The sequence below is a fragment of the Spea bombifrons genome, chromosome 2 (genome assembly GCF_027358695.1).
Source record: "Spea bombifrons isolate aSpeBom1 chromosome 2, aSpeBom1.2.pri, whole genome shotgun sequence".
NCBI lineage: Eukaryota > Metazoa > Chordata > Amphibia > Anura > Pelobatidae > Spea > Spea bombifrons.
In genome coordinates, this window is record NC_071088.1 from 30,462,499 (window position 1) to 30,476,366 (window position 13,868).

Here is a 13,868-nt window from a genome sequence, read left to right on the forward strand (position 1 = left end):
CTTCCCATGGCAATCTTATGGCACTTTTCAATCAGCCTACACTGCCCATCAGTTGTAATAGCTGCCCTTACCAGGTGTAGTATATGTGACAAGCAACGCAAACTCTGAATTATTGCTTTGTTTTGTGTATTTATTGTTCATTATTATTCTAGCAGTTAACCGGGAATCTGAATGTGTGGCCTTTTTATGCTTTTTAAGCTGTGCGCTAAAATCCAGTATCCTTGATAACAAAAGTTCATAATGTACACTAAAATGACAGCAAGTATTAAAAGCTGAACGCACGGAGACAATCATAGGGTAAATAGCTAGAGAATGAGAAGCAGTAGGGTCGTCCAACAAAGGTGGTCATGTATTTAGAATCGTCATTTTGATATAGTGAGAAAAAACCCAACATGGTGTGTAATGTTTATACCAGATTTTATTGCACAAACCAATGGGGCTATTTGCAGGATACAAAAAGTAACAGTATAAAGCAGAGTTCACAGTACAATCATTAGACGCCACCAAATGAGCCTTTGCGGCAGTGCAAGGTGAAAACACAGGCAAGTTGCAGCTGCTGAGTTTCACTTTTGCTTATTATGTATTTGGGTATGAGTATGTTTGTGTGTGATGATGTGTCTGTGTGTGTGTTAGCGAGTGTGTTTGGATGTATATGTTAGAGTGTATACAGATATGTGTGTGTCCAGAGGTCAGGCTTTGGATCCATCCCTGCTCATTACCAGCCAGCTTTAGCTGTAAATTATAACGGTTGTGGCGTAACTGGAATGGAAACTGTTACTTCTCAGGGAGGCAGGCGTGTCCATTTGTTTTCTGTATAGTGGAGTCTGGTGGAATTATTATGTATAAAACATAGTTCAATGTAAATAAAAATGTCTTGGCAAGCACTAATCAACATTATTGCATAGATTATAGCATTTGTTATCATAAGCAAAAAAAAAGCAGATTTACAACTTCTACTTTCTGGCAAGGATGCCCTCCAGTAGGTCTCCATTGATACTAAGCTGAATATTTTTAAATCCAACAGTTTCGAGCAATCCTTTGTATTCAGAAAAGGTTCTTTCTTTTCCTTCCGTAAACAGTAGAATTACAACATTATGCATATAATATGGCAGATATGCAGTTTTATCTTCATTTAGGATAGCTTCAATTATAAGCACGGCACCTCCTGTTATGGTGAAAATAATACATTTTTAAATTTATACAATTGTACTAAGGAACTTGCCTATATTTATTCCCAGGATCTGTTACCAAAATCAATGGATACTGGTAAATTGGGGTTGATCAAGAACAACTACCAATTTTTTTTTTTAGAAATAACATGTATACAAGAAGATACTTTGTTATATTTATAAAAAGCACTTAATTTGCAAGGTATTAAGTTTAGAAAACTAGTATTTCTTTATTTTTTGTGGTGATTGCACCTCCTTTCAACTGGTAAAAAATATTTTTATTTTGGAAGGTGTATAAAGTATGATGAATGGTAAATTGGCATGCAAAGAGATATTTACTTTATACATGAATAAAGGAATTTTCAGCAGCAAAAATAATTATTTACAGTAAGAACAAAAATGATGTGGAAATCACTACTCAAAACAAAAATGATGTGTACTATCACAATTTGACAGATGTGTTTAAATACGGGCTGGATGATTTCCAGAGATATAATTAGTTATAAGAACATGATTAGTTATGGCTTGTTGATCCAGTGAGAAATCTGTTTCCCACTTTGGATTAGGGAAGGAGCTTCCCCTTTTTGAGGAACAATTAGAAATGACTTTAACATGTTTTTTTTTTTACTTTGGGATCAACAGCAATGTTGGACTTGATTGCCACTTTCAACCTATATTACTATGTTACTGTTTACCTGGATTGCAAGCCATATAAACTTTGTGGAGTAGTTTCAAACATGTGTCGTCCTCCCAGTCATGAAGTATGCGAGAAAGAATGAAGAGGTCTGCATTCGGAAGCGGGTCAAAGAAGAAGTTTCCTGGCATAAAGAACATGCTTATTTAAAGAAGTCAAATTTATTTGTAGACTGACTGAAAACTAAACTCCTACAACACACAGGAAAATGACAACTGGACACCTTCTTCTATTTGTGTGTGAAGCTATTATTATAATTGCTGCCATCCCTTATGTTATGTTTTAGTAAGTTGTATTATATTTTAATTTTCTTCAATTGCGTTTATTTATGAATTCCATCTCATCTTTTTTTTCATCATAGTCACAATTTATTTATAGTTAGAGCCCTGATGACATGAACACTAGGGTAACTACAAGGATGGCACAGTTAAAAAAACATACCTTGCTGGAGAATAATGTGATCATCCCCTGGTGAAACAAAATGTTCCTTGGTGGTTTTGATTACCTCAGGTAGATCATAAACAATGATTGAAGATGATGGAAACAAAGATGCACAGTACTTAGCCAGATCTCCTGAGCATCCTGACAAACAAAATGAACATTTAATATTTCACAAGCAACTCATCATTTATTTGAAATCTATTATAAATCATAGGAGTTTGGTCATACATCTAGGGTTTGAAATCATTGGGCTTTATCTAATATTTTGTATGGCAATGTCATCTTTTATGGTCAATATATAAAGATCAAAGCTTATGTCAAGCTTTCAGATAAAGAATGGACCTCAAGCAAGAGGTAGCTAATTTGACAGGCCTGAGAAGTCTCTGTAAAGAAATAACCTAAGCCAAGATGCCAGAAAAAAAGCCAGGAGTTTAATTCGCATCAAAGATAAAAGCCATCTTGGGAAATCCACATGACAATAAGTAATAAATACGCTCCAGAGCCAAGTATGTATAGTTGGGTGGAACACTGGTCTACTGCAACAGATGGCAAAGCTCTCCACAGGTCCAACCTGTTTTGCTTGCATAAAAATAAATCAGAACTTGTGTGGAGTAGATCTTAAAAGAATATCAAAGTAAACTACAAGGCAATCAAACAGAGGCAGGATTGTCTTGTAGCATATCAAGAAGGCCTATTCAGAAACAAGAGACAAACACATTGTGAGCCAAGGAGCACAGGCTGACAATTAAGCAGATTGTTTCAAAATCTTTGTGAAGTTATATGCACCTTATGGAATTTTTTTTTAATCTGCTCTCCGTTGCAGCCTTTTCCACTTTTCTAAGTGCTTAGGTATGATGATTTGATTGCCAGTCATGGGAAGACACAAAAGAAACGCTGAGACATATTTACCATCAGTTGTTACAAATTAATAATCTGTTACATACTGATGCTAAATGCAAAATGCAAGAAATAAGAGAAACTTCTGTTTTTGAAACACAAGCACAAGAAAGACAAATGGCTCCCTGATTCTACTGGGTTTGGCAGCAGTTGGTAGCCAGTGCTTCTTTGGGATCTGATTAGACTTATGTGTAGTACCATGTTGCCAAATAGAGCCGCCATGTCTCTACTTTGTACTGGGTCTCTAAAACTTGAATAAAGAATAAACTAGTGGTGAAATTACCTCCCAAATCACAAATGGTTTTGAAAGGTGAAAGATCAAAAGCAGAAATTACTGCTCGCTTGGTACGCGACGTCCATGATAAATCCATTAATTTCATAAATGTCATCATTTTTTCCTCTGATCTAGTACAAAAATGCACAATTATTAATCTTTGCTTTTATGACATGAATACTGAAATTAAATGGGGTATTCACTAAACAGTTCAGTTGTTTGTAAGCTGAGGTAAACAATATCAGTTTTATAATCAACTATGCATTATGCAGGATTGCAAGGGAAATGTTCATAGTTCATTCATTATTAATGAGATGGATCAAAATGGGAGTGGTTACCAACTTAGCACTCGGTGCACACCAACCATCCATGTTTTATGAAGTTTCCTATTGGAATAGAATATAATAATGTGTGTAGTGCACCCCACAAATGTTCCTCAGCATGTTCTGCTAGTATATAACACACATAGTAGCCATACATTGTGGTTATCATGTAACTCTCATATATTATCTGTTTCATAAGTATTTCACTTTATGCAATGGATTTATACTAAAACAATTTTGATGATTTCCTGACATAGAGGCTAATTCCATTTACAAATACATTTCTACAACACACACATATATGTATATAAATAACCTGTATATATCTTTGAAGAACATATTTGGTGGAACTCCAGACTGAATCTGGGATAACGGATTTCCATGCCTTCAAAAAAAAAAAAAAAAAGTTGAATTATTCATTAACAATTGGCACTCACATATACATACATTGTTTATACTGTCAACCATTTAATCAACATATTTTAACATATTTTCAGGTACTATACTTTGGGAACTTACATGTAAATATATTTGAAGGATAACCTAACTTTTTTGTTGATTAGAAAAAGTACTTTTGTAGATATTATTAGAATTTTATTGTAGATTTTTTTTTCTTCCAATCTCTATTCTGACTCAACTTTTTAGGGTATCCTATATTGATATCTAATGTAAAAAAAACTTGACCACAAAGCTCTGTTTGACTGCTAACCTCTACATATGTTTGTTGAGCCTAGTAGAACCAGAACTGTAGTTTCCAGTGCTTAGCTCTATTTTGCCTCTTAAATTTTAATGGTTCTTATTTACCCAATCTGCCTGACATTCCTTTATACCTGGTCCCCTGCTTAAGATTACTCCAACAAGCGATCATACAAACATGGGCTCTCAACCCATTGTTCATGGCCTTAGATTAAGAAATTAAATGGTCAATGCCTGTGACTTTCAATTTTGTTCAATGTGTACTTGCATGTCCTCCCTTAAAACTCACAACATTAACTCCCTACCTTAAAATTAGACTTGGGCGCCGGCCAATAAGGTCCATAAGAGTGTCTCTATTAGTCGCTGGCAAGGTGCTGCTCTGCCATCCACCAATGAAGGCTGAGACCTCCACAAACAACTTGTATATTAATGAATTTGCAAATTGTTTTGTGAGTGATAGAAGATAAGGGTATGTGACTGAAGTTGAGTTTGATCAACCTAGTTAACCTATAACTTGACTGACCACTTGAGGACTCAATAGGCCTAATTATGATGAAGGAAGGGTATTTTTGTTAAGACGTCAAAAACAGACATTACTTTTTATTTTGTAGATATGACTATTCAAAAACATAAATGTGAAAAAAATGTTTATTCTGAATATTAATTTACAGTTAATGTTCCTTACCTGATGACATCTGTCAGGTGGGAGGCTGCTGGGTAAGCTTCATTAGAATAAAACTTAAATGCATCACAAACGGATGTAGAACTGACGGTTGTGAGGTAACTTTGTGAGAGTTTTGTGTTCTTGTAAAACACTATAAATGAGACCAACACAAACAATATAAAAACTGCAACAGAACGCTAGTAGAATAAAATATATGCAGAAAGATAAGCAAATTCCAAGATCCAAGTTCTTTACTGATGTTTAAATATGCAATTTAAGTATTGCTCTTAAAGGGACACTTTAATGCATATGCTGGCCCAGTGTCATCTTTAAATTTAATTTTGTCCCCAGCAAAAGCATGGAGGGATTCTACAGAACCACACACTGCATGCACTTGCCTTTCCCGGTGTTCACCCGAATACATCTCCTGTTTGCCAAAGAGCATTCACAATATACCCACTCCATGCCAGCATTGATTTCAATGTGAGCACTTTCATCCAGCCAAAAGTGGTGCAAAAAGGAACCAGGGAGGGGGCACTACCATTCTGGGGCCGGAGCGTTCCCCCTACATGTTAATGAGTACATGTTAAAGTATTTACAATATACAATCACTGGTGGTGGTGATGTGTGGGGCCATAGATTGTCCCTCAAATGGATCCTACTGCTTCTTAAGTAAAAGCTGCTTCTGTTCATGAGGTTCAACTCCTTACATCCTCATCGTATGCCCCAGCAAAATACAATCATCTTTGTGTGTGCAAACACAGATCTTTCCTTTTTTGAAGATTTTCCACCTCTAGCACCGAGGTAAGGAAGTGGAAGACAAAGCACAATTCTAATTCCGGTGACCTTATAGATATGAATCCATTAAATGTTTTACCAGTTTACAACAACAGTGCAGTAATGACTGTTAAACATAATTTGGCTACCTTCTCCGTTTTTGAAATTCACATCTAGAAGTTTTAATCCCACGCAGGCACTGACCAAACACCTCGTCCCTCTGATGCTTGTCCCTAAACGCTCTGCTATGGCTGCTGTTGACAGGGGCTCCTCAGATTCCGCCAAAACATCAAAAAGTTTCAATTCACAGGCAGCAAACATAACCTGCGAAAAAAGATTAACAACAATACACAGTATGTGGCTTATTATTTTCTATGGTTAAAAAATACAGGATAATACTGTCATGATTAACCCATATAATGTAGTGGATGCATGGAATGGTAACCCAGCAGAGGTGGTTAGTTTCTTTGTTTAAGCATTCCATGAGTTAATCTGATGTTGATTTAAATGTGTTTCTTTGTACATGCCCTCTGTATCTGTTCTGGCTAGAGGTGTCATCTTCCCAAAGGACCCCTGTGGTGATTCATGGCCTTACAGATAAGGACCCTGAGTTATAGGAATTCCATTCCTATCTTAAGTGGAGGGGTTTCCATCACCCTTACCCCACCATAACTTATTGGCAGATCAAAGATGGGAACCAATTCTTGGGGAAGGTGTCATATAATCGGTCATGTGATCAGAGGGGGTTTTCTTGAAACAAAGTGTGATTTAGGGACAATGCAGCGACCGAAAAGCAGAACTCCATGATATACTCTGATCGGAACAACATCGTAAGAAACCATCTGGACTTAAGGAGTTCCCACAGGCCTACTTATTGGAGAAACTCGTGAGTGAGGGTCCTGTGTTTAAGTCCCATTGTTTTTAAGAACTGTTTGCCTGTTTTATTTTCTTTTGTATGTCTTGTTTTTTGTAATTCTGGCACTGTGTAATCTTTGTCTTTTTGTTATTAAAATATCCATAATCCAAGTCTGTCTTTGGGCTCTAGTATCGATATCCACGAACCCGAAGAGAGGATAACACGTTACCGTATTGTTATTGAGTTCTACAGGATATATATATATATATATATATATATATATATATGTTGGTTGCCCTGGGTGGGTTGATATATATATAGAGATAAAGGTTCTAATTCGGATTTCTCACGAATCCGGTATCAAAATCGTGAGTGGTGGCAGACTACCTGGGGGGATACAGGCAGGATTTGGGGGTTAATTTGGTATAGTTTATGCCTTGTTAAGGGGTCAAGTTAGTAAATCCAGAGGCCTGGTGCTATTAACCCCTTCATGCCCACGCCCTCCACACAGTCACGGCTTGGCAAGTAGTCCTGACCGTGACAAACTTGGCGGCAGCGGTGGGATATCTAGAGTTTTTTAGTGCTATTTGTATTGCCCGGTTTGGTGATTTTAGTACTAGAAGAAATTACATGGGTTTTGTGTAATTTCCCAAAGACATTACTCAGTGCCTAATTACAGACATACAGTGCAAAACAGTTCGTTCCTCTCCTTTTTATTTTTCTCTGCCATACTGCATTATGGAGGCATATCGACGACAGCCAAAAGAATCTCTGGAGCTGGTTTGTCAAGAAAGGAATATACAAATTTTTGGCAAAAGCAAAGAGCAGCTGATTTTGGATCTCCTGGAACATGATAAACTCTGTGCAGAGCAGGCCATTGGAGCAGATGTGATTTTGGAAGAGCCTGTGGATCAAGGATGTTTTCCTGATAAAGTTAACGCCTTGAGTGTAATGGACTCTGAGTTACAAGTGTTACTAAAGGATCTGGGGAGCGTGGATCCTCAGCTAAAGTTCAACCTGATTCTGCAGTACAAGGAGAGAGAGAGGGAGGCTGCGGAAAGAGAGAAAGAGAGGGAGGCTGCGGAAAGAGAGAGAGAGATGGAGGCTGCTGAGAGAGCTGCGGAGCGGGCAGCTGCTGAACGAGAAGCTGAGCGGAGGTATCAGCTGGAACTTCTACGGTTAAAGCAATATAGTCCGTCTCCCCAAAGCATTGTTAACGGGGATGGATATGCTAGCCGACCTCGCCTGGAACACTTTCCAATGCTGGAAAAGGACACTGACTTGGATGTGTTTTTGAGAGGATTTGAGAAAGTGTGCCGGCAGTACCAGCTGCCCAAGGAAGAGTGGGGAAAGTATTTAACCCCACGTCTGAAGGGGAAAGCACTGGATGTGTTTGCTTCCTTACCAATGGAAGTTGATCAGGACTATGAGGCCATAAAATCTGCCTTGTTAAAAAGTTTTAACCTCACCCCTGAATTCTACAGAAAAAAGTTTCGAGAGATGCAGCAAGCTACATCGGACAGTTGCACCGAATATGCGGGACAGCTTCGGACTATTTTCCGGCAATGGACTGGAGGCCTACAAGTTACTACATATGAGGCCCTGGAGGATCTGATGATTTTGGAGCAGTTCCTGAGGACACGAAGTCCGGAGGCCCGAGAGTGGATTCTGGACAGAAAACCTAAGACCACGGCAGAGGCGGCAGATCTGGCTAACGATTATGCCAACAACCGTACTCCAACAACAAAGCGGGTACAAGCATCGCAAGGACCATCTACCTGGAAAGGAGCAGCCTACCAGCCACCAACTCCTAAGCCAGCAGGGAGACCATCACCCACACCTTTTCTAGCCAACAGGGCAGGGGCCACATCGGGCCAGGGGGATACCCGCCGGTGTTATCGGTGTAACCAGATTGGGCACCTGAGTGTCACCTGCCCTTCTAAGAGACCATCTCCACGGACAAATGGAAATGGAGGTACAGCTGGGGGAGCTGCACCTGTTTTATTTGTGGCTAGACCAAAGGAGGCACAAGGAGACAACTTGCAGTGTGTAACAGTTGGGGACCGTGTGACAATGGGACTTCTGGACACTGGAGCTTCCTGCACTTTGGTACGTCCAGAAGTTGTGAACAAAGAGGATATTATCCCCGGGAAAACTATGACTATTAAAGGAATTGGTGGAGTGTGCCCCGCAGTGCCTATGGCCCGGGTGTACCTCGATTGGGGTGCGGGGAAAGGTTTGCGGGAGGTGGGAATCTCTGAGGATATTCCTGTAAATGTATTGTTGGGTAGTGATTTGGGCCGAATGCTTTGTCGTTATGTCCCAGAGGACAATGCCTGTGACCCACAAGGGGTACCAAGGAATCCTGAAGAAACGGAGGTACTGTGTGAAACTTTGGGGAATACAGGGAAATGTAGTGGCTTTGTGGGGGTAAAGGGGTTACATAATCTCCTGAATGTATCAACACCGGAAATGTCTGCCCATGGGGGAGTGGATTTATCGGATAATACCCCCAAGCAGTCTGGTACCCTAGAAGGTAAAAGTGTTGCAGCCGGCCGTACCCCCACCATAGGTGTAGTGACCCGTTTACAGGCTGCCCAGGAAGCAGCAAGGGAGTGTGGAGGGGTAAGAAATGAAAATGACCCTAACTTAACCCCTCCATCAGCGGAGAATGGATTAACTCCCCTACAGGGAGCCATGTCAAATACCACTCCCTTGGAAGTTCTTCCAGAGAAGGCTTTAATTTCAAGTGTATCTGGGGTGGAGGGAGGTAATAAGGCTTACCTGGCTGCTCTGCGCACTGACCCCTCCTTGGAAAGCATGAGACAGCGTGCAGAAAGGCCTGTAACTGAAAGTGATGTACAGAGGGTGTACTGGGAAAAGGGGATCTTATATCGGGAACTCCTTGCTCGAGATCCACAAAGACCCTGGGAAGTAGAAAGACAGCTTGTAGTCCCTATGCAATTGCCCTCCACACAGTCACGGCTTGGCAAGTAGTCCTGACCGTGACAAATACCAACTGGACAGAAAGTAGGACAGGTTATTAACTGGTTGGCTATGATTAGTTACTGTAACGTTCACCCTTCGCTGTAGGGACTTGTTTTATTCATTTCATGTTTCCAGCCACTAGTGGCCGCCCTTGCCACTCAGAACCACTCTGGCTGACTATCAGGTCCAGCTGCAGTTGATTATATGATCAAGACAACCTTTATAAACCTGCCCAGCCCTGCAGTCTGGGCCTTGACATTGACGTTTGAGGACCACCTGCTTTGGTTCCTGATCTGTTTCTGCTTTGTTTCCTGAGTTGTGGCCAGCGCCCCACTAAGTGGACTCCCAAGTCGAGTGCCCTGCAAGTGGGCAACCTGCCGTGTGCCCTGCAAGTGGGCTTCCTGCCGTGTGTGTCCCAACGAGAGGGCTTCCTGCCGTGTGTGCCCCAACGAGAGGGCTTCCTGCCGTGTGTGCCCCAATGAGAGGGCTTCCTGCCGTGTGTGCCCCAACGAGAGGGCTTCCTGCCAAGTGACTTTCTTTGTATATATATTGTTGTATCATCATATGCAATACAACTCTTAATCCGCATCTTCTGTCTTTGAGTTATTTTCTGCGCCTGTCTGTACCAACCCCAAGCCATCATGCATCGTGGGGTACAGACAGAACCCCTCGTATCCCCTGCACCTGGGCTCCTATCAGACCTGCTCCCCCGGTTCGTGACAGAATGTCAAGGCCAATACAAGGAGTCCGCGGGGATACCTGCAGTACTGGAATTGTTGGCGGAATGTGTGCTCCACTTATGCAAGTCAGTAAGGACTGTGTTACAAGCTGATTGCGTGGACACAAAGACCAAGACCCAGACACAAAGAAAGAAGGCTGCTACAAAGAGCATTAAGTGAGAGCCGCTCACCAAAAAAAAAAAACAAAGAAGACAAGAGGATGACTTATGTTTTTACTGCGGAGAGACTGGCCACAGGATCACATATTGTCCGCACAAACCAGTCAAACCATCCGCAACCCACCTGGAGAAACCCCATGCCCCGTAACCTGCATATGACGCCAGCAACGTCACAAAGCAGGAGCATACCCTGTCGCATCCACAGACAGGTGATGCAGGGGTTAACTAGTCCTCAGCACCTGAGACTCCTACGCCCTCCATCGTGATGTCAGATGACCTCCAGACCTTGTCTGACGCCCCCGAGTGGTCTGATATGGACAGTGCGTCATCTGAGACAGATGTAACGGACACATCCAGGGATATCAACCCCCCAGCTGTTTGTGCGGTAAGGAACACCACTCCTACCACTCACAGGAGTAGGAATAGGACACTCCAAACCGCACGACACTCACTAGGGGCTCCTGGCAACGTCCTTGCATCAGATGGAAAGATCGTACACAGAACAGAACTGATACAGTACGAACAACGTCTCCGTGACCAAAGGTCCAGTAAACGTTCCTCCTTTCCACCTACAACCCTGCCCTGTTTTGATGCTATTCAACGCCGATCGAAGGAGATCCGTGCACAGGGCGATTGCCTAACCCCTGGTGAATTCAGGAGTAGAGAAAGGACAAGACAAGCACTTACCGGGACCATCGCATCTGTGTATCCAGTAGCTGAAGTCTATCCAGCCCAACTCAGGACAACAGAACCCCTACCACCAGATCTCGTAGTGACTTCCAATGGGAATGTAATATGTCGTGAAGGTCTGGAGGGGTTTGAGAAAGCACTACGTGCGAGAAAGAAGTCTCACCGCAGATGGTGAGACCACAGGTCTGTGAGCATCCGGAGGCTGCTCCTTGCGGTGGGGGGTATGTAACGTTCACCCTTCGCTGTAGGGACTTGTTTTATTCATTTCATGTTTCCAGCCACTAGTGGCCGCCCTTGCCACTCAGAACCACTCTGGCTGACTATCAGGTCCAGCTGCAGTTGATTATATGATCAAGACAACCTTTATAAACCTGCCCAGCCCTGCAGTCTGGGCCTTGACATTGACGTTTGAGGACCGCCTGCTTTGGCTCCTGATCTGTTTCTGCTTTGTTTCCTGAGTTGTGGCCAGCACCCCACTAAGTGGACTCCCAAGTCGAGTGCCCTGCAAGTGGGCAACCTGCCGTGTGCCCTGCAAGTGGGCTTCCTGCCGTGTGCCCTGCAAGTGGGCTTCCTGCCGTGTGTGCCCCAACGAGAGGGCTTCCTGCCGTGTGTGCCCCAACGAGAGGGCTTCCTGCCGTGTGTGCCCCAACGAGAGGGCTTCCTGCCAAGTGACTTTCTTTGTATATATATTGTTGTATCATCATATGCAATACAACTCTTAATCCGCATCTTCTGTCTTTGAGTTGTTTTCTGCGCCTGTCTGTACCAACCCCAAGCCATCATGCATCGTGGGGTACAGACAGAACCCCTCGTATCCCCTGCACCTGGGCTCCTATCAGACCTGCTCCCCCGGTTCGTGACAGTTACTGAGCAACTCAGCATTTAACAGATAAACAAGTGGCTGAGGCGTATGTTACTTTTTCTATTATACGGTAATAACGCACATGATCTATAGGAAAGGTGAACCCACAGTGAACACTGGATTAACTGTATGTAAACCTCACTGGGAAAATACAAAACTAACTAAACAACGTACAAAACTTGATGTAAGTTTTCCTTTATTTCATGTAACAAAAACCTACTTAGTGCACATTGCCAAGTATCCCACTGACAATACAAATATAATTCCTACAGAAAAAAATCCTTGATTTTGGACTTATCTCTTACCTCTTGTCCTGATTTTGACGACTGTGTGACAACTCTCGACCTGGCACCCCCTTGATTCAGGCATCCCTGGCAGCTGCCTGGGACGCCTGGTACTAAGGTAGACTCTGCATCTGAATTAATTCAAGGATGGATGCCTTGGAAAGGTTAAATGCAGGAGACATGTATTTGTTTCCAAGTTCACTAACATTATAATCAGAGGAATTTAAACTGGTATGTAGACATCACAGGGCTTGATTCTTCTGCATTTTATTGTTGCAAATAGTCCCATAATTTTGAGAAAACAGGGTGACAGAGAAAGAGAGAGGAACAATATATCTGATACACTTAAAATTAAAAACTCCAATCTATGCGAATGACTATGAGAAGAAAAAAAAAACACAACAAAAAAAAAACAATGTCAGCCTCTCTGCTATAATATGGAGTAGATATATAAATACACCCAAGCCCCATTATATTAGTTTATATAGTTTAACTGAACCAAATGTGATCATTAATATATTGAATTGATGTTATGCTTGAGCATTACTATATCTTAATTACTTCAATGGATTGGGATGTATTTTTTATAAATTATAAATATTTACTGGGTTTTCTTATAAGTATATAGCCGTTGAAATTGTTTTTATATTAACAATAATCCAGTGGGTTCATTTTTGTCGAAATCAGTGCAGAATATTAACCCTGAGAATAAACCCATTTGCACTGTGATCTTGTAAATCACCACATTCATCCTGACACTGGCATAAAACTTCTGTCAAATCCTGGTAGTTCCCTAATATGATCCCCTACTAAATTGTTTTCATCTTTATTGAAGGTAGTGCTCCAGATATAGTGCGTCCACATCTATATTATAAAAAAAAATACAATATACATTGTAACAGTAACATATCAGTGTAGAGCAACACACTCTAAACCTGACAATTATGCAGATATTGTGATGATATTCGTGATTATAACTTCCAGTTTCAAAGTTAAAAGGTTCTGTTTATACACTGTATTTCGCTATTACATATTAAAAGAACATTACATTTATTTAAACAGAACCGTATAAATATTTGTTTTTGAAATTTTCAGTTGGTTTAATTATTTTTTATTGTTTATTTTCCATACCTGTGATGTAAGGAAAGAATGTGCATATTGCTGTAAAAGTCTGACCCCTTCCTGTTCGTTGTCCATGTTCATTCCTCTGCTTCAAAAGGCGAGATTTAAGATGAGAAACTACTTTTCTCATCTTAAATAGAGGAACAAGTAGCCTGGGGAAAAGTAGCATGCCAAAATTCCTGAAAAAAAAATGAAGAGGCTAAAAGCAGTATTTTAATACATTTTGCACGGAT

At 41.2% G+C, this 13,868-nt stretch overlaps 2 protein-coding genes across 4 annotated transcripts in view; both read right to left on the reverse strand.

Annotated features, from left to right (window-relative positions):
• Positions 1-13,868, reverse strand: part of ZBED1 (zinc finger BED-type containing 1) — a 234,612-nt gene that overhangs the window by 23,685 nt on the left and 197,059 nt on the right. The window lies entirely within an intron of this gene.
• Positions 401-13,736, reverse strand: LOC128474931 (acetylserotonin O-methyltransferase-like). 2 transcript variants are annotated; one of them, XM_053457361.1, is made up of 8 exons: positions 13,645-13,736; positions 6,085-6,259; positions 5,180-5,309; positions 4,115-4,183; positions 3,485-3,606; positions 2,305-2,445; positions 1,865-1,987; positions 401-1,165 (listed from the first exon to the last, which is right to left on the reverse strand). In XM_053457361.1, the coding sequence occupies exons 1-8, from the start codon at positions 13,714-13,716 to the stop codon at positions 954-956; spliced, it is 1,044 nt and encodes a 347-aa protein (XP_053313336.1). In that variant the 5' UTR covers positions 13,717-13,736; the 3' UTR covers positions 401-953. The 2 variants fall into 2 exon arrangements, with proteins under 2 accessions (XP_053313336.1, XP_053313337.1); XM_053457362.1 differs by lacking the exon at positions 13,645-13,736 and adding an exon at positions 12,535-12,778.

Coding starts and splice junctions, on each gene's coding strand:
- LOC128474931 (XM_053457361.1), bottom strand. CDS start 13,716: ATGAACATGGACAACGAACAGGAAGGGGTCAGACTTTTACAGCAATAT. Junction 2,446..3,484: donor AACCATTTGTGATTTGGGAG/GTAATTTCACCA, acceptor TTTGTTTGTCAG/GATGCTCAGGAGATCTGGCT. Junction 1,166..1,864: donor TTATATGGCTTGCAATCCAG/GTAAACAGTAAC, acceptor TCACCATAACAG/GAGGTGCCGTGCTTATAATT.